General features: G+C 41.8%; 1 protein-coding gene across 1 annotated transcript in view; it reads left to right on the plus strand.

Moving 5' to 3' along the window:
- The window catches only part of LOC125888235 (F-BAR and double SH3 domains protein 2-like), a 92327-nt gene extending 72984 nt beyond the window's left edge, over nt 1–19343 (plus strand). Inside the window, exons 13-21 of the mRNA XM_049575447.1 lie at nt 5197–5286; nt 5615–5677; nt 13021–13155; nt 13420–13503; nt 15227–15404; nt 16215–16435; nt 18102–18294; nt 18388–18476; nt 18787–19343. Coding sequence (XP_049431404.1) covers nt 5197–5286; nt 5615–5677; nt 13021–13155; nt 13420–13503; nt 15227–15404; nt 16215–16435; nt 18102–18294; nt 18388–18476; nt 18787–18879 — 1146 coding nt within the window. The 3' untranslated portion in view covers nt 18880–19343. The remainder of the gene's footprint in view (nt 1–5196; nt 5287–5614; nt 5678–13020; nt 13156–13419; nt 13504–15226; nt 15405–16214; nt 16436–18101; nt 18295–18387; nt 18477–18786) is intronic.
- Nucleotides 19344–19426: the final 83 nt, after the last annotated feature.

Raw genomic sequence — 19426 nt, forward strand, 5'->3', positions numbered from 1 at the left:
TTAGGTGTTAGGTGCCAGTGTTATTCAAGATAGTTTTATTTAAAGTTTTAGTAATTGTCTTGCCCCACAATTTTTGTATCTGGATAGTTTATGGAAAACACGATGCAGGAAACATAAATATACATGCCTAGAATCATGTACAACTTTTAAGAGTGTACAGAGCTGTTTATTAGCCACTGTTATTTGAAGAATATGTGGAAAAGTCAGGGAGGCTGTTGCCTTTATGGACATAAATAGAGACGTTGGATTGAGTAGTGTTTATATCATTACTGGGGAGGAGTGAGATGGAATTTAAATTTTTGTAATATAGTCACAAAAGACTTTATCAAAATAAGTATTACAAATCTGAAATTAAAATGTCCACCCTGTTGTACAAAATCAAATTGCAAATTAAAGATACAGTCACCTCAAAGTCAAAAATACAAATTTTTCTTCTTAACTGTTTTATCTGTTTATCATCCTTGATTGTTTTGGTGTGAGTTGCAGAGTGCTGGAGATATCGGTTGTAGAGATGTTTGCCTTCTCTCAAATTTAGTGCTGAAATTGCCAAAAACATAAATATGTATTTCTGAAATTTCACAGCAATGTCTCTTTCTAGAAATCATGACACAGTTACTCAAGATAATCCACAGACCTTGTTGTGAGCAGTTTCATTGAGGAACTCTTGTTATTTATTGAACCACACGCACATGCTGTTTCATGGTGACTCGTGCTCGTGACAGCGTGAGTTGTAAACATTAATGGCATGATATAAATAATAATCCACAGACCAAGACTACACCCGGCAATCATATTACTGCGCAGAAGGAATTGTGCATCTACTCATGGAAGAGACGCTTATGGTAGTGTGAGATGTAATCATTAATGTCGTCCTCCTCAGCAGAGATCGTAACATCAGATAGCTAAGTGGTGCTAGGTGAGCTAGCAGTGGATACACACTTTCATCTGTGCAGTGATATAGTTGGCGGGTGTAGTCTGTAGAAAGATAATAGTGCCTAGAAGAAACTGCTCACAACAAGGTTTGTGGATTATTATATATATTATGAGTATTAAGAGAAACCAGGCCATGATTTCTGGAAAGAGACATTGCTCTTGTGTTTTTCAAATCTGTTTTTTGGTGTCAACTAGTTCCATTGTATTCAAGAGAAGGCAGACATCCAGACATTTGATATCTCCAACACCCAGTAACTCACACCAAAACAATCCAGATTGATAACTAGCACTACAGGTAAGAGGAAAAATCGGTATTCTTAATTTTGGGGTTGAACTGTTGCTTTAAGAAAAAAGGAGTACGAGAACTAAGAGAAATCAAACTGTTTAAATGTTTTATGCCTTTAAATCTATTCCGCAGTGTTCAACAGTGCGCACCTCAATCTTTAGAAGCATCCTCTTTTTCTCGCCTCTGTTTGAATGGAATCAATACACACTGAAAGAAAGAGTAGAGTTATGTATCCTCTGCTCTCTACAAGCGTCTGATTTTATGGCCTCTGGCTGAGTGCTTGATAAAAGACTCTGGATACCGAAACCAGAGGCCGTACATGCATTTTCCTGAAATCACGTGAACAGTTATTACTGTAACAAAAAAATTTATCATCATTAGTAAATGATACATGCTGTGATTGAAGTCAGGGAAAAATTTTCAGAGCATAAAACTAAATGTATTTTAGATTATTTTATAAATTATATGTGAAGACAGTGTGCTCCAGGCCAGCCTTGTACACTCTAGTGGAGCGTTTGTTTCTATTGAATAACATGCTTCAGAGATGAAGGGAAATCAAGAGGAGGAAAAAGGCACTAGACTAAAGCGATGCACATATTTTCTTGAGGAAAAAAATCAATTTGAGTCTTAGAAGGTGTGAAATTTGAAGCAAATTGCATCTGCAGTACTTATCCTACAAATATATAAAGTAAATGGAAATGAAGGACCATCCAGTTGTAGTTGAAGTCAATACAAATTTTCGCCCAAGTCTTACGAACAAATCTATGCATTAAAGCTTTATACTTAGTGGCAAACTCAAAAATTGATCCTGCTAACTTAATATACAGAGTCTGTTTTTGTCTTTCCTCTCTCGCAGCATATTTTAAAAATCAAGCAGAAGTTCCATCTGAGATTTCCCACATTGATATTAAACAATTATTGGCCTCTTCTCTGCTGTTTTCCTCTTTCTAAGGACTTCTCAGAGGATGAGAGAGTGAAGCAAGAGGCTGTCTCCATACTAATGAGCCGTTGAAGGCTGTTCTCTTACTGGCTTCACCAGACAATCTGGCCTCATTAACACGTGGCATCCAAATGCTTCAGACAGCAGATGCATCAAGACAGAGAAAAGATTGTGCACCCAGATACTTTCCAGCACAAGCAAACAGAGCTAATAAGGATCGGAAAATTGATTAGAAGTGTGCGCTCGTAATGTAGGCACAATTTAATCAGCATTGGCATATTAATTACCTTTGGTATACAGAGCACAGGCACAGTCATAAGGGTGTGTTCACATGTAGCATATCTTTGGTCATTACAGTACAGTGCACATATCTTGTCGATAAAAACAGCAGACCAATCAGTTCCCACGCTGTGTATCTTCTTATATTTGTCTAGTTTCAAATGGATCTCATGTGTCATCGCTTTCTATGATGAGTTCAGCTGCTGTCGTCATCTTTTGAGCGCTGCAGCAGCTAAATTCTTAATGTTTAACGTCTGCTTTCATATGAGTCATATTAAAAAAAGTGGTCCCTTAATTTAGAATAATTCAGTGGTAGTTATAGCCAGACGAATCTCTTTGCCTGTCTGTCTCTCCATCTGTATTTCTGCCTACCTTTGTCTGTTTTATTGATTGGTGCTGCCGTCCAGCTGGACTGTCTCTCTGAGGTTGTACAGTCTATCCACCAGTGATCCATACTCACACCACTGCCTCCTTATTGTATTGACTCCTGCTGCACAGATGGCTGAAAATATATCGCCCATCTTTTTAAACTTTTCTCCTCTTTATTCTGGTATGTTTATGGTCCAGCAGCAACCTTTAGCATTTGTTGGGTGCTGCTAATGGAAAGAAAAAAATGGAGGCACTTAAGGGGCTCAGGTCTTTATTGATCAAAGCCAGGAAGTCTGTCTCGACAGTGTGCTTCTGTTTGTCTGACTGTACGTCTCTGTGGGAGGCAGCTATCAGCTATCAATCTGCTCTGTCAGCATCTGTGAAAAAGGAAAGATGGGGGTAATGAAAGAGGAAATTGATGAAAACAGTGAGAGACAGCAGGAAAAAAGAGAAAGGATGAGAGATGAAAGAGTTGGGAAGACGAGGCAGAGTGGATGTAAATCTCAGGGGTTTCCCTACTGGTGGTTATAGCCTGATCATATTGTCTCATTAGGAAATAACACGGCACATGCCCAGTGTTTGCAGCTCATTATAAAACAAAGTACAGCAAGAACTGATGAGTTGCCATTTAAAAGACCACATGACACATTCTGAGGTGCAAATGCAGTTCACATCCTTACTCTGTAGTAGAGTGTTGCAGGAATGAGTTAGCATTTTTGCAGCTTTTGAAGTCAGTGGGTCTTTTGAATGGGCTTTGGTTGTGTGATGATGCCCCTCCCATCGGGCAGCTGGCTGACATGGGAGGGGCGTTGCCTTGATTAGGCTCACCTGGGCCTCGAGGCTATAAAACTTGGCCTCTCCCTTCTTTCAGGTGACATTCACTGGGCATCATTGTTTTTGCTTTGCACCTTCAGCACCTCCACAGCACACCTGACACACACCCATGCATGGCTTTCATAACTGACTTTGCTGACCTACACACTCCATTCATTATTTAAGTTAAATTTAGTTCAATAAATTCTGCTCGTTTTAAGTGAATCTTTTGTGTGGACTTCCTCATTGTCACTGAGCCAGTTTGTGACAGTCGGATGCCTAAAATGACAGCTGTGATTAATACACTGAAAGATTTTCACATTTTGTTTTACACCATGATATGATGAACGTCTATAGCATCTATTGTCTATAGCCCAATATGTGATTTTACTTGCTGTCTTTGCATGTACACTTAAAGAAACATCTTGTAAACTTAAGGTATTTAATGGAATCTAGCAGTGAGGACTGCAGATTGCAACCACATGAAATTTGTCCTGGTTAGGTTCTAGAGATTTTATTTAAAAAGTCATTATTATTATTGCAAATGGCCCCATCTAGAGCCAGTTTTTGTTTTTCCTCGTCTTGGCCATGAAAAACATGGCTGTGCAACATGGCAGACTCCGTAGAGGAGACGGATTGTAGATATAAACAGCTTATTCTAAGATAACAAAAAACAAAACAGTTCTCTGTCCATTTATGCCAATATATCCCCCTAAATCCCAAACACTGGACCCTGAAAGAATCATAAAGGTGGTGTTCATTTGTGAAGATTATCTTGCTAAAGAAAACGTGTAAATTCCTTCAACTGTTGTTCGCCACAGATTGTATTTTCTGCAATTATCCGAAATCCTGTTGAAAACTCTCACTTGCTTTTTGTCGAATAAACCAGGGCAATGTTAACTTTCCAGCTGGCCTACAAAAAACATCATCCCCATTGCACTTTATTGAGGTGTATCACGACTCGGCAGTTGCTTATCGTAACGTTTGCTCTGGCATACGGAGTCACCTGAGGTCCTACTCCCTGCATAACTTTAAAAACCAATTATATATGAGAAATGGCTCCAATCTTGGTGCTTACTGTACACAGTGATGTCTGTCACTGGGAAAGAGGTTGCCACTGCTGAATGAATATAAAGCACTTTTGCAACCTGGGGACCAAATTGACTGCAACTGCTGTAGTCCCAGTAATAAGGCTGGTGAATACCTGCTTTCATCTGTTCAGTGTAAGGAGCCTTCTGGCACTCTCGACCCACAGTGAGACATTTTAGGCTTTTACCTCTGCTGATTTAAATTTAATCACATTTTTTACAAGCTCTTATTTTCATAGTTGTGTCATAGTCGTGATAAGATTTTACTCAGCAGGTTAAGCGTGGTGATATGAGCACACAGTGACTCTATTAGACAGCGATTAAAAATGATGGCACTCAGACAGATTTCAAATAGGTCCCTGTTTTACAGTAAATGGTTGTAAAAGTTAAAAAAAAGTGATGTTCCTTTTAAGACTGATGCCAGAAAAACTGTGTGACTCTGATATATTAGATGTTTCTAACATTGCTAACCTCTTCTCTCTCCAAAGACAATAAAGTTAAAAGCCGAGGCTCGGTTGGACCTTCTGCGGCAAGTAGGGGTTGCTGTGGATACCTGGCTGAAGAGCGCTATGAACCAGGTGTGTTTTGTCTGAGTGTTGGAAAATATGTGTACGTATAGTGTATATATTGTTTGTGTGTGTGTGTGTGTGTGTGTGTAAGCCTCTCCTCTCTGCCTGACTTGTTTCATGTAGGCAAGTGTGAAACAGTGTGTGATAAATGTTTGTGAGTGCATTCATACATACAACTGTTTGGAGTGTGCGTGTGTGTGAGTGCGCATTTAAATCCTTTCACACATTAATTCCAGTTTGTGCAGTGCAGTATGTGCGTGTGCCTGTTTGCAACATGTGTATAACCCCCTCACCCCTCCCCTCCCCCCGCCCCCCACTCTCTCTGTGCATGCTGTAGGTGATGGAGGAGCTGGAGAATGAACGTTGGGCCAGCTACACTTCCCACGATCCCTCACTGTCGGTGAGACTCCTCCCCTCACTGTGCGCGTGTCGCTGCTTTCCCGCCAAGCCAGAAGAACTTCGGAAAGCTTGTTAACAAAATTTAAGAACAACAAAACTGTTTACATAACATTAAATCTAATGAGACAACCAGTGTGCCAGTAACTTAAATAGATTTTCAAAGTTGCAGCAGTTTTTGACTTGGCTGGAAAGTGCAAATCTCACACCTATAATTCACAATAGGAGTAGTTCCTTTTCACCACACAACATAATGATTGGTGTTGCATGCATGGTGGCCTCTGTTACCCACTTCAAGACCACTGAATTGTGTCACTCTGTGTTAATCATATATCTATTATCGGCTCATCATTCTTTGCAACAGTTTTTTCTCCTTGCGCTACACAAACGCTGCACTTAATTCAGCACATTCAAAAATGTCACTTTAAACTCCAAGGCACCGAGTCATCATAATCATAGACTTTTCAGTCTTTATGATTTCATTATAAGTAAAAGCCACCCAGCTAGAATGGTTCTCCTGACAAATCACTTCCTGAATGATGTAAATTGCAAGATAATTGACCTCAGCCCTGCTGCCTAATCATCCGTCACGCCAGTTACAGCCTCTTAAAACGCCCCACTTCCCCATTGGAATACTGATGTAGTCTTCACACAAGTGACAGCTTTTATTTCACGACCCCTATAGCTTTTATGGCAAGATAGAGCACAGATCTGAAGCCTGAAGGGACCTTTTCTTTATTACCTGTGTAGATGCTCTATGCATGTCGGGGGTGGTGGTGGTGGATGCCCACCCAATACAGCATTCCACCATAAACAAATAGTCTGACATTTTGGGATATACACTCATTAGCTTTCTTGGTAGAGTTAGATGAGAAGATTGATACAACTATTTTGTCTGTAAGCTAAATATGTAGCTAGAGCTTGGTGCAGGTTAGCTTAGTTTAGCACAGGCACATCCAAATCTATCCAATTGTGGCCCATGGACAGATTTTAAACAGCCTGTGGCTTATTGTTCAAAACTATATGTGGCCCACTCCACAATATTGGTTATTCAAGCAAGATCATCTTGCATTTTTTCCGTTCACGTCATGATGCAGAACTGTTAGACAGTTTGTAGACATGCACCAAGTAGGAATTACACAGGCAGAACTAATGTGATTTCATAAACTGCTGCTTTAAGGAGTGTTGGAAAGTTGAATATATTTTCACTAAAAGATGAAACAGTTGTGTTTTTCTCATTTGTTTATGATTTTAAAAAATATTTTTAACCCAAATGATGTGAGAAGCAGCTGGCCCTTTTAACACAATTAATATTCATATCTTTGGTTGTTTCTAAAACATAATTTCTGTATAGCATTAGAAAATGTCAAAGTGCCAAACTAAAGGGATTGTTCAGGATTTTTGAAGTGAGGCTGTATGAGGTACTTATCTATGGTCAGTGTGTAACCTTCAGTAGATGGCGGTCAGTGCACTTCCTGTTTGCAGAAACAGATGGGAAAAGCGCCTCAGAAGCTCAGCAATACAATGTTGTGAAGGGGGGTTGACACCAAATCGAACTTTAGCCACCCAAAATAGAAGCCTACATGAAAAATTCACTGTCAGTCTAAGCGGACAGCTTTCACTGCTTTTCTCGCAACTGCCAGACAGCCATTTACCTTTTTTTTTTTTTCTTAAAACTTCTGTATTACTGTGCTGCCATAGCCGTAGACTGTATTACTCCGCAGGTCTGCGGATTGGGTCAGAAAATGCTGTTGCGAGGTCATGCAAAAAAGACATGTTACTTTCGAAAATACCAGCACTTCAGAAATGGTATGTGCTTGTGTTTTTGGTGGCTGTTTAAGAAAGAAAGAGAAGCCATGGTTTCACCGTGTTCCATCCAGCGGAGCGAAGAATGTGCAGAACCAAGCGGAGCGGACGAGCGGCGCAAAGTGACAGGTCTGCGAGCGAGGAGTGGAAATTTTCACCCGCTTCACTCAGCTCACATGCTCTGGCTACATATCATCAGTAGATGGTGATATTAGCCTTACCAGCAGGAAAAGGGTAAAGTTTCGTACTACAACATAAAATGTTGAAGGCTACAGTTATCACAGTGCACCATTTGCTATAGAGTGTGTGATTCCACCTTAGTTTGCCACTACAAATGGCTAAAACAAATACGTTGATAAGATAAACACAGCCCATAAAACTTTGGTTGTCTAATAATCAGTCATTATACAATAGTACTGAGAGCCAAAAACTTACTTTAAGGACAACTCGCCATCAGGCCCCTCTGGTCCTTTTTATCCCAGAAAATTGACAAAGATCTGCAAGACACTGGCATCCAGTAAGGCGGGGAGCTCTGGATGGATGGTGATGCAGAGATTTCAGACTGTATGTGAGGCGCTGGCATCCTCTGATTCAGAAAGATCCTGTAGTTTTGATGCAACCATGTCTGACTCATGGCAGCAGTAGCTCTCTGGGTCCCTGAGCATGCATATAACAGCTCACAGTTAGCTTCTGCTCGCTTTCGGCCTTCAGCTTCCACAGAAGTTTCCCTTCTCTTCTCCCTCTCTCTTTTTCAACCCGTTCAGTCTCCCTCTGCAAAAGTTCTTCTTCTCTGTAATTTGGCTCAGAAAGCTATCCTCTTGTCTCCACAGTGAACAGCACTTTGTCTTTGCTGTCATAATCACTCAGTTTTACTTTCAGTATTTGTTGTGTCTTCTATAAATCACTGACAGTCTGACCCAAACAACAGACTTGCTGAGTTATACAGTGCACGGTGCAATATGGAAGCTCTATGATTGAGAAAATGTAGTGCCAAAGAAGAGGGCTGTCTGACGGCAAAGTGTTGAAAATATCCTCAATATAGCGTCCACTTACACTGATATTGATTTTTAAATGGGCCTCTTTTTAGGTGGCTAAAATATATTTTGGTGTCAACCAGCCCTTAACAGCAATGTATTGCGGAGGTCTGGGGTGCTTGTCCCATCTGTTTCTGCAAACAGGGAGTGCACTGACCGCCATCTACTTGAGGTAATACACTGACTATGGATAGGTACCTCATACAGCCCTACTACAAAAATCCTGAACTGTCCCTTTAATGTAGCCTTTAATTATGTACAATCACTAACTGAGCCATTTATGTTATGCCCATGTGTGTGTGTGTGTGTGTGTGTGTGTTTGTGTGTGACTGGATGTGTACCTGAATTATGGACATTTATATACATTTATGTTTGTGCATTTTTGTGTGCGTGTCTGTCTCTCCATCGGGTACACATGAGGGGAGGAGAATGTGCGTCCACGACAAGGAGTGTGATCCCATATGGGACTTTGTGTTGGAGATGTCTGTCTTTGTGCGTGTGTCTGTCAACAGGACTAAACATAGTCGGTCTGCTCCATCGGAAGCACTTGACATTCTGCTCACATGATATTGCAGCACGCAGCTAACACCAGAGAGAAAGACAGAGAGAGATACTGAGCATGAGAAAGTCTGGGCAATGAGGGCGTTCTAGGAAGAGACACATGGAGATGATGGAGGGAGCTGTGCCGTGAGAGAGAGGGAGTGTTGAAGAGACAATTAGAGAAGCAGGAGAGAGAGTTGAGAAAAAGAGGAGGTGGTGTAATGAGGAGGAGAGGGTGAGGGGGAGAGTTGAGGAGGGAGTGATAATGTTGAAGTAAAATTGGATGCAGAGGTGAGAGAGACAGCGGGATGGTGAAAAACAGAAGAGAACATAGAGGAGCATACTGTAAGGCCGCGGTTCCACAATTAGAACTGGCAAATGTGCACAAACAAAATGGTGACCAAAACAAAGAGCTGTGTTTTCCGTGGACTTAAAGACGTATTTCACTGCTGGAAGGATGGTTTTTTCATAAAACTAAGTTGTCTCTGCTGTAGAGGGATGCAAATACTTTTTAAATTGATGCTTCATGACCAGAAAATCAGAGGAAAATGGCTGTGGCTACCAGAATGCAAAGCGCCACACTGGACTAATAAACACTCCCACTGGTGGGTGAGGTAATGCAAGCTTGGCCATTTTGACACAGGAAACGATATGGTGGCCTGCTGGTAACAAATAACAGTTAAACAGTAAGCTAAAACATGTTTCTAGAAACATTTTAAATGAGAAATAGGCAATGTAGTAACAGAATCTTGGTTCATATTTATTCAGCAGTGCTTAGTTTGACAGTTTGAGTTTTTTGTTTTTCAAGATTTTTTGGGGGCTTTTTGCCTTTATTTGTTTGACAGTCTAAGTGTAAAGAGGGGAAAGAGGGGATGACATGCAGCAAAGGGCCCCGCGCTGGAATCATGCCAACGGCTGCTGCGACAAGGGCATTGCCTTTATATATGGGACACCTGCTTTTCCCACTAAGCCACCGGGTGCCCCTGATCTCAGTTTTTTCAACAGTTTGGTTCCCACATCTTGCTCACAAATTCTCATATTACAGCCAAACAGTACACTAAAATGTGTTTCTGGAGACATTTTAGGCAAGAAAAAGGCAATATGGCAGCAGAATCTTGGTTTATATTTGATCAGCACTGCCTAGTTTTACCATTTGGTTTGAGAGAGACAGAGGTGGCTCTCGATCCACTCTTGTACTCTTTGTGTCCATGGTATAGGGCTGCCCCTGACTAAAAATTTTCCTAAGCTAAGTAGCTAATAGGGCTGTCAACAAATATTCTAAATTTGAATTTAAATTCGAATTTGAAAAAAAAATGGACCTTCGAATGTGAAAGTTGATATTCGATTGTGGAGAGAGAGAAAAAAACACCACCGCAGCTGTCCTCTTTGCGAGTGGGCGTTGGCATCAGACGCGCATTTCTCCAGCCTGGTCGACAAGCGGTTCTGCTCCCAGCTGTTGTCTCCGTCACCCGGCTTGACACATTCGCTCGCGGCTCGCGCAGAAAATAGACCAGACGCTGAAACGATCGCTGCAGGGCACGAGCTGGTCACGGTCTGGTGCTTCGAGGCTATTTGCAGCGCTTCCGCGGGCGGTGTGGTCACGGGTCAGAGAGGGGGGGCGAGCGAGAGGTGCGCGGTCGTGTCTAACGTCTAACAGATAATTGTTTTATGTGTTTTAATGTGTAGGTATGTAAATGTTTTCAAAAACGTTTATGTTGAAATAAAAATACCTACAGGTAGTTATGTTTCATATACAAGTATGTTTCCTTGTATTAGTTTGCACTCTTGTGGACATAATGCGGAAAAAAAAATATTCGAATGGTTCGAACCTATGAGTTATTTTTAGAAGGAATATTCAAACGTCATTTTTGAGCAATTTTGACAGCCCTAGTAGCTAATGGGCATGTATCTGTAAAGATGATACGTCATGTTTGTAGTCAGCAAATGATAGGCAAATGTTTGCCTGCAGAGTTTACATATCACCTTGGGTTCGTCCTTCACCTTCTCAAAATGATCCCACACTTTGGATTTCCTGCCTGACATGTTATTAACAAGCCTGCGGAATAACTGCAGGTACCAGCCCTGGAAATTAACGAGACTCCTGCCTGACTGCTGAGCGTGGCCACTTCCTGTGTCTTCCCTTCCAAATTAAACTCCCACATGGTCCAGACATGCAGGTTTTGATTTATTTTGACAAGGCCCAGCTCCTAATAGAGTTTCACGTTTTGTTTGAAATCTTGCCGACTAGTGACATTTCTGGTCGACAAACGTTTGGTCGACTTCCAGACTTACACACACACCATTTTAATTTTGCCATGTCCCATGAACTAGTTGTCGTAGGGAGGCATCTGTAGTGACACGATTGTGAGGTTGTGTGTGTGAATGCATGAACATGTTGATGCATTCCTGTCAGTGGTCACAGCTTTCGTGAGTTCACACTTGTTTTTAAAGTTTTCTTTCAGCTTTCCCTTGCTCTATTTATAAAATAAATCAGTTGGAGGCTAGGCTTGTCGAAAACCCCTCCATCTGGCGTGGGTGTCATTAAAAGAACAGACCAGGAGGCACATTGAGTTTTCAGGCATTTGACAGTAGTTCAACAGCCTTTGATTTTATTTGGAGTGTACTGGAGCCTTCAGAGACTGACAGCGGTGAAGAAAGAGGGATTATAATGACAAGGTGCGACAAGGGAAATGAAGAGACAGAGAGAGAGAGAGAGAGAGAGACGGAGAGGAGGCAGGAAACAGCAGGAGGGATTGTTAACAGCAGTTTGCTGATTACGGAGAGGTCAAGAAGTGACCAATGGTCAGAGAGGGGAGGAAGGATGGATGGATTGTGAATAATAATCTGCAGATAGAAAGCAAAGAAAAACAATGAGAGTGGGGAGCAGACACTTCCCCCGACCCTCTCTTCCCATTCAGTTTTATTAATACGACGATGAAATACTGTAAGCCATGAACCCGCAAGTCCCTCAGGCAGGCGCTGCCTTCATTACAATATCACTTTCACAGTTATTACTTCCCGGAGCCATAAAAGTGTCCATTGGTCTGCATCTGGGCTGTATTGGTACACACACTGAGATGTATTTTTGGGTGATATTTTATTGGGTTGTTACCGAAATACACGCCGGTCATTTTACTTCAGGGATGAAATGGAATTGGCCCCGAGGCTGTGCACGTTTAAATCAATGCAACAAAGTGAGTGAGTAACACAACAAACTTATCAACGAGCTTTTATAAGAGTGTGTGAATGTTTATTTAGGGAACACCTTCAGAACACACCTGGAGGTTATTTATTTCCCCAGGGAATGGGTTCCCACTCATATACAAAACACACACATCTGTTTTATTCTGCACCGGTGTTGAGTTTACTGTGTCAACAGAAATCTGATGACTAAACACAATCACTTGGGAATGGATAACACAAGCACCCAAACACACACTCTATTGTTGCGGCCGGGTCAGCTTGCTGCGTGTGATGGATCTTTCTACCAGCTGGATCACATGACCATCACATAAGCCAGTGAAATTCTCACGAAACAAAAGAGGGAGGTGCTGGATCATATGAAACATTAGTCTGTCTACACCTGTCTCTAAAAGCTGTAGTACCCGCACAGAGCAGGACAGAGAAACCCTGGCAGGAAGCAAAGGTAAGCAGTGCTATAGATGAGATTGTTACGCCAGCACAGAGAGTGCAGACAGACAGGACGAGAGGGGAAAGGTAACAAATGAAAGTTTTCTTACATGGACAGACCTAGCAGGTATAGATACCAGCATAGACAAAGAAAATAACACAAGTCAACAAGGTGGGCGTCACATCAGGAAATATAATTTTTGTGTATTTGGAGAACTCTTTGTGTACTTGATCTGTTTTTATCCTGGAGCTGTAAAGGTGAATGGTGCTTTTCTTATTTGTCCTTGTACTTATCAGAGGTTCTGACATTATCTGGCTGTGTGTTTGTGTGTTAAAGGGCACAGTGGACTTGGAGCGTGAGGAGGGAGAAGAGTGTGAAGAGAATATGGAGGTTTTTGATGACAGCAGCTCCAGTCCTTCGGGAACCCTCCGAAACTACCCGCTAACCTGCAAAGTCCTGTACTCATACAAGGTACAAACCCAACACACACAGATTACCCTTCTGTGGTTACCTGGTTACACACCTATCAAATGTCAGTAGTTCACCCGTGCATGTAGTCAGGTAAGCAAAGTTGAATGCCACTGTTGCATATATGCTGATGAATGTGAATAACCGTGACTTTTTCTAGCAGTTTAAAATGAATTATTAATGATGGACTCTAGTGTGGATGGTTTTTACTGTATGAATGTCTCGTCTTGCTCTGTCTTTGACACTGTTGCTGTGTCTCTCCCACAGGCCTCTCAGCCGGATGAGTTAACTATTGATGAACAGGAGATGCTGGAGGTCATTGAGGACGGAGACATGGAGGACTGGGTCAAGGTGCACAAATACACACACACATGCAGTGATCACACAGATGTGCAGAGTTTGGCAATATGATGATATAAACTGTGTGGTGGTAGAAATATGTTGGCAGAGATTTGGCAGAATCAGAATCAGAAATACTTTATTGATCCCCGAGGGGAAATTTTGATTTGTTACAGTCACTTCGATGTAAAGAACAGAGAATGATCAGAAGTAAGAATAAGAGTATGAAATAAAAGTATGTAAATATAAAGCAATAAAGTAAAATAGAAATGAAAATGTGCATTAAATCAAATAAAAATGGAATGTGCATTATGCCACAGTGTTTAACACTAGTACTTAACATATTAGAAGATTAAAAAAATAAAATATATGTTGTCACTGTACCTACATTATATACATCAATGAAATAAACAAGAATAAACATGAATAGAATACCAGCAATACCGTTTCTACAGCAGGAGCAATTTGGGGCAGAATTCTGGCGTGATCTTGTGATTCTCTCGTGATCTCACAGTCTCGCGAATCCTGCTTTCTCGCAAGGTAACATGATTTGGGCAGACATGGAGGGCGAGAGCAAAGGTTGAAACATAGTAACAGGTTACTACTCAAACACAATTATTGTCCTCAGCACCCTTAAAGATTTTATTTTGAAAGGATTTTAGTTTTACTGTTTTGAATTTTTTTTAAGTGTTGCTTCATGTGAGGCACCTGAATTTTTGTTTGTATACAAGTTCCAAAAAAAGACAGTAATCCAATGTGATAAGTGCGGTATGATTATTTAAAACTATTTCTTAATTTAATTTACAGAACAATTACTATATTGTGATGTATACCGTTACTGTGATATGAATTACATATATCATGATAGAAGATTTTTGCCACATCACCCAGACCTACATTGCGCTTACCGTTATACAACAGAAGCATCAGGGTGTCTACAGGTCCCTTGAATACAAACAGAGCAGCCGCACACATCCAAAAAATGAAAAAGGTGCTGGACTAAATGAATTAAACTGAAAAGACAAAGAATTATCCGCACACTTAAGCTCCCTTCAGTTGCATTTATTCCACCAACCTGGAGTGACGTTTCGGGCCACAGGTGCCCTTCTTCAGACCCTACAGGGAGTCTACGGGTCCCTAAAATGTCTTAAAATTCCGTATTATAAATATTATACCTTTATGTCTTAAATTTTAATTTGTGAGGTTTGAATTGCCACAAACATTTTTTTTCCATTTTCATTTATCTTTTAATTTAATTTAGTTTTTTGTCAAAATGAGTCGAGCTCTCCTGTGTGAAAGTATGTAACAGATCTTTAAACATACTACTGAACATAATACTACTTGCACTTATCTTTTGGCAAAATGTAAATTAACCTAACTCACTTTAATGACCATATTCCTTCATAAAATCTTCTCCTGCACAGTGTACTACATATATACTACTTACCTTTGTACTTACCTGCAGTGCTTGAATAAGAGAAAGAAGATTAGTCCAAAAATCTGTTTTAAATTTGGTTTAAAATCGTCTTTAATTGTCTTAAAAAGCAATAAATGTAAGTGTCTGACACCTGCAGGCACCCTGAGCATTATCTCTCGAGCTCTGTGTGTTTATCCCGTGCGTTTCACAGCCTTGCGTGGCTCATTGGTGCTTCATTTTCTCCTGCCATGCATGTTTTCATGTTGCCTTTTTTCGTTGTTTTTATTGGTTGTTTGTGTGTTCGTGTGTGTTTTCCAGGCTCGCAATAAGACAGGTCATGTCGGCTACGTCCCAGAGAAATACCTGCAGTTCCCAACTTCAAACAGTCTGTTGAGCATGCTCCAGTCTCTGGCTACGCTTGACGCTCGATCACACACCTCGTCCAATTCCACCGAGCCAGAGCTGCACTCCGGCTGCATCAATGGAGATACAAACAGTGAGTGCACTGTAAACCTAGGGATGTTAAATTAGTCTTTGACATAATTAAACTACGTGCCAGGAGTTTTAGTAAACAAGCTAGTTCCAGTTGTACCAGGGTGAATGAGTTTTTTTCTTCCTGTAATGAGGTTATTATGCGCCACTGATAAAGGCATTTTTCTCTTTACTGCTCCACTGGAGTAGCTCCGAATTCAGCTGTAAACACCACTCAATTTGCAAAGCAGAGCATTATTAGAATAAGTAAGTGTGGGTTGTCTACCTTACAGGGTGAAACGAGATAAAAATATTTTTATGGTAGCAGTACTAAACAGTAGTGTAAAGGCAAAACCTGAAGTGTGTGCGGGCCACTGTTCAGTAAAAACCTGCAGGCAGCTTCCACAAGCTGTCCCTCCTGATTTCCTTTTCATCCATTTATATTTTGGCCGCTGTTTTTCCATATCAACGTTTAAATAAGTAGAAATGTTTGTCACTGCCACAGCAGTTACTGACTGGAACAGAAACAAGAGTGAGGCAGTTGTATGAAATTGTTTCTGCAACACTATTGGTGCATCCACACCACATCTTTCTTCTTCTACTGCCCTTCCTCCAACCCCCTTCCTACAGTGTCTGCTCTACCTGAATGCGTGGGGAAACTCTGTCACCTAATTATTATTTCTCTCTGTCTCCTCTGTATCTCCCTCTCTCAAGCGGTGTGTACCATTCTCTTAATAACAATGACGGCCAGGCAGAGGAGGGACTACATTTCCCCAAGAGTAATTATTCCTTCTGTGTATCTTACTGCTCTCTCTATCTTCCTTTCTGTCCGCAGTGATGTACGTCCGTGCACTTTATGATTATGAGGGCCAGGCGGATGAGGAACTCTCATTTTCCGAGGGAGCTGTGATCCGCCTGTTGAGCCGCGACACTCAGACAGACGACGGCTTCTGGGAGGGGGAGCTCAACGGACGGGTGGGCGTCTTCCCCTCCGTGCTGGTAGAAGATCTCACTGAGAATGGAGAGACCAGCGGAGGAGGGCTGGGTGACATACAGGTACATTGATGCGCTCAGACACAGTGATGAGTCTCAGAGATATTAAGTCAGGGAAGTGACACAAGCAATCTTAGACTCGAATACAGGAGCGCAGATTGAAAATGGAGACATACTGCCACTTAAGTAACAAACAGACACTCAACGCATCATTCTTGAGGAGCTGGAAATTTGGTCTTATCAGTCTTTCCTCAGGGCAGAAATACCAAGCACATGGTGTAGTCTGGTGTGCCACTCCCCCCCCCTCGCCTCCTCTCCTCCCTTTCCTGGCTGATGTCCAGTACATCTAACAGCAGGGCAGAGTTCACAAACAGTGGATCAGAGCTGCTGTGTTCCTGCAGCGCTCTGATAAAAACCCTGCACTGCAATCACAGAAAGAAGTCTTATCTGTGGCTCAGAGTGCTGCCCTATTAGTGGTTCAGCAACAGGAAGGATACAGCCTCTCCCTTCCGAAAAGCCTGTAGACATAACACACACCGCAACAGCTCTAATGTTTTTTAAGTGGCATGTGGGGGAGATTGTTAAAAAAAAAAGTTGAATCCTCCTGGTTCCTGCCACGGAAACGGTAAAAGTTGTCTGCAATATTTCTGCAGGGTATCCTTTATAGGATTTCTAGTGGGTTTTTTTTTCATCAACGATGGATGAGATTGCTCTAATGTGAAAGGGGCTGCTTCTGGTGACAAAAACACATCCCACATCATGTGCCTGCAGTTCCACTCAGCTCTATGAAGTGTTTTAGCATTTTTAAGTCTGTACACTACCTGCTTAGCAACAAACAGCAGACAGACAGAGTTAGCAACTAGCTGGTGAACACTGAGGAGCATTTAGACAGACCGATGTTCCCCTCAGGAGATGGTGGGGACGAACAACAGAATGAAAAAGAGAGTGACTATTGGACTTTCATTTATCAGGTGAACAGAGAAACGACTCCAAGTGAATGCTGATGTCGCTCCTGTTGTCGCCTGTTAGTGATGGGCAGATTGCTTGCAGCTTTCTCGTGAACTGCCCATCGAAACAACTTTATTTGACACTGTGCTCCCTTAAGTTCTGAAATAGTTGCATCTCCTAGCAATGCCAGATTATATGTGTCAGTTGCAAACAGCTAGCAATGTGGGACCAGATTATTTCCTAGAACGAAAACGTTCTCTCCAAAAGTTACATTGCTAATGCTTGAAATGTTTGAGTTGCTTCAATACTGTATCGAGTGACAAACAGGGAGCTGTACCCAGCATGCTGTTCAGCGGTGTAATAGTTAATAGGGGTCCCCTCTTAATACTTGACACAGTATTTACATAACACAACACTAATGAATATGCCGAGGATCTCAAGAGCGCACACTCGACACTGCACCTCCGTGGCTCCTCAGCAATACACCCACCAAGTGTGAAGTCTTTTTCTCGAGGTCAAGATGAGTCTAATTATAGTCTGGTCAGTTTCAGCCAATTAATTTGCATTAGAATTGATTCAAAAACACAATTTTACACACGAAGGCGGTCTAAACTTCACTTAATGTGAAAGAGGGTGTTGTTTTGGATGCGTTTGATCCATTCTGCATGTTGTTCAGCAGCAACTTAATGGAATTGAGGACAGCAAGGGACTTATTTCTGACATCACAGCTAAGCTGCAAATTTTTAATCATGTATTTCTCTATTTCTGTCCTTTTCTCTAGATTTCTCCATCTCTGAAGTTGCCATGTTCTTTGCCACCTCTCCCGCTATATGACCAACCTCCCATCAGCCCCTTCACCAGCCCCGAGACCTCTACCCCGCCTCCTCTCCCACGATCACCCTCCACGGCACTCAACGGGGAGCACAAGCCTCCACCACCCGCCTCGTCACACAAGGGACCGCTAACCTCCCACAGTAAGACACACACACACACACAAAAGTTGAGTTCATGTCATTGTGGATTTTTACTGTAAGTTTTTTAATCTCCGTCCTTCTCTCCCACTGTAGATCAAAGCTCTGGCAAGAGTCCAGTGTCTCCAGGATTTTCTCAGCCACTGCGCTTCACCCCTGAAGGAGGTCCAAGCAAACTACGACCTGTTAGTATAAAAGCTATTCAAGAAGTGTGTTTTGTTTTATCAATAGTGAAAGTTATCGTTAATTGCAGCCCTATGTAGCACAAAGTGTTGATTAAACTGCCTGTGAATCCTAGTTATGATTTCAATTCAGACTACTGTGTTTATTTTTAAGAAGGCTCCAAAAGTAGAGAGCAAATATTCCTTACTTTTTGCGTCCCACAGCAGGAAATGATCTGTTTGTCAAATTAAGAAAAGTAGGCCATCTCCTTCCCCCTCACTTTGCCTTTTTTTAAAAAAAATATATTTATGATGCTTTCTTTCACTGCTGCAGGTGCGAGCTGCTCCTCCTCCCCCCAAACAGCACCCCCGCCGACCGCAGGAGAAGAGCGAGAAGACGGAGGAGGTGGAGATCACACTGGTGTGACAGACAGAGAAGCTGGCAGGCAGTTATAGAGACAGAAAAAATAAAACTAGATGACAGACAGACACATCCTACAGGCTGGGGAACTGAACTGCTCTGAACTGAAGTCAGCTTAAACAAAGTGATGTGAAGTAAACCGAACTGAACCACGTCCGACACCCCCCTCCCCCCCCGGCCTCTCCGCATCTTCTCTCATCCTCAAGTTGAGGAGGGGAGCGAAGAGAGGGAATGAAGGCAAAGTATCCAATTAAATAATCTCTGTATTAGCTTTCTAATGAAGTGCAGCAGTAGCCACCCCCACATCCCCCTCCGCCCTCCCACACCTGTCCTTCCATTCTTGCCTTAAAACTTTACCTCATCGGGCAGCAAACCAGAGCACACTGAAGAGGAGGAAGAATGTTTAGAGAGGGGGAGTGCGAGGGAAAGTTAATGATGGGTTTGGCAGGTTTTCTTTTTTTTTTTTTTTTTTCTTGTTTCGCTTACTTCATGATACTGTAAAGCAGTTTATCTATAAGCACAGGAAGTCACTTTTTTCACTCACTTTCGAACA

Source organism: Epinephelus fuscoguttatus, linkage group LG5 (genome assembly GCF_011397635.1).
Source record: "Epinephelus fuscoguttatus linkage group LG5, E.fuscoguttatus.final_Chr_v1".
Taxonomy (NCBI): domain Eukaryota; kingdom Metazoa; phylum Chordata; class Actinopteri; order Perciformes; family Serranidae; genus Epinephelus; species Epinephelus fuscoguttatus.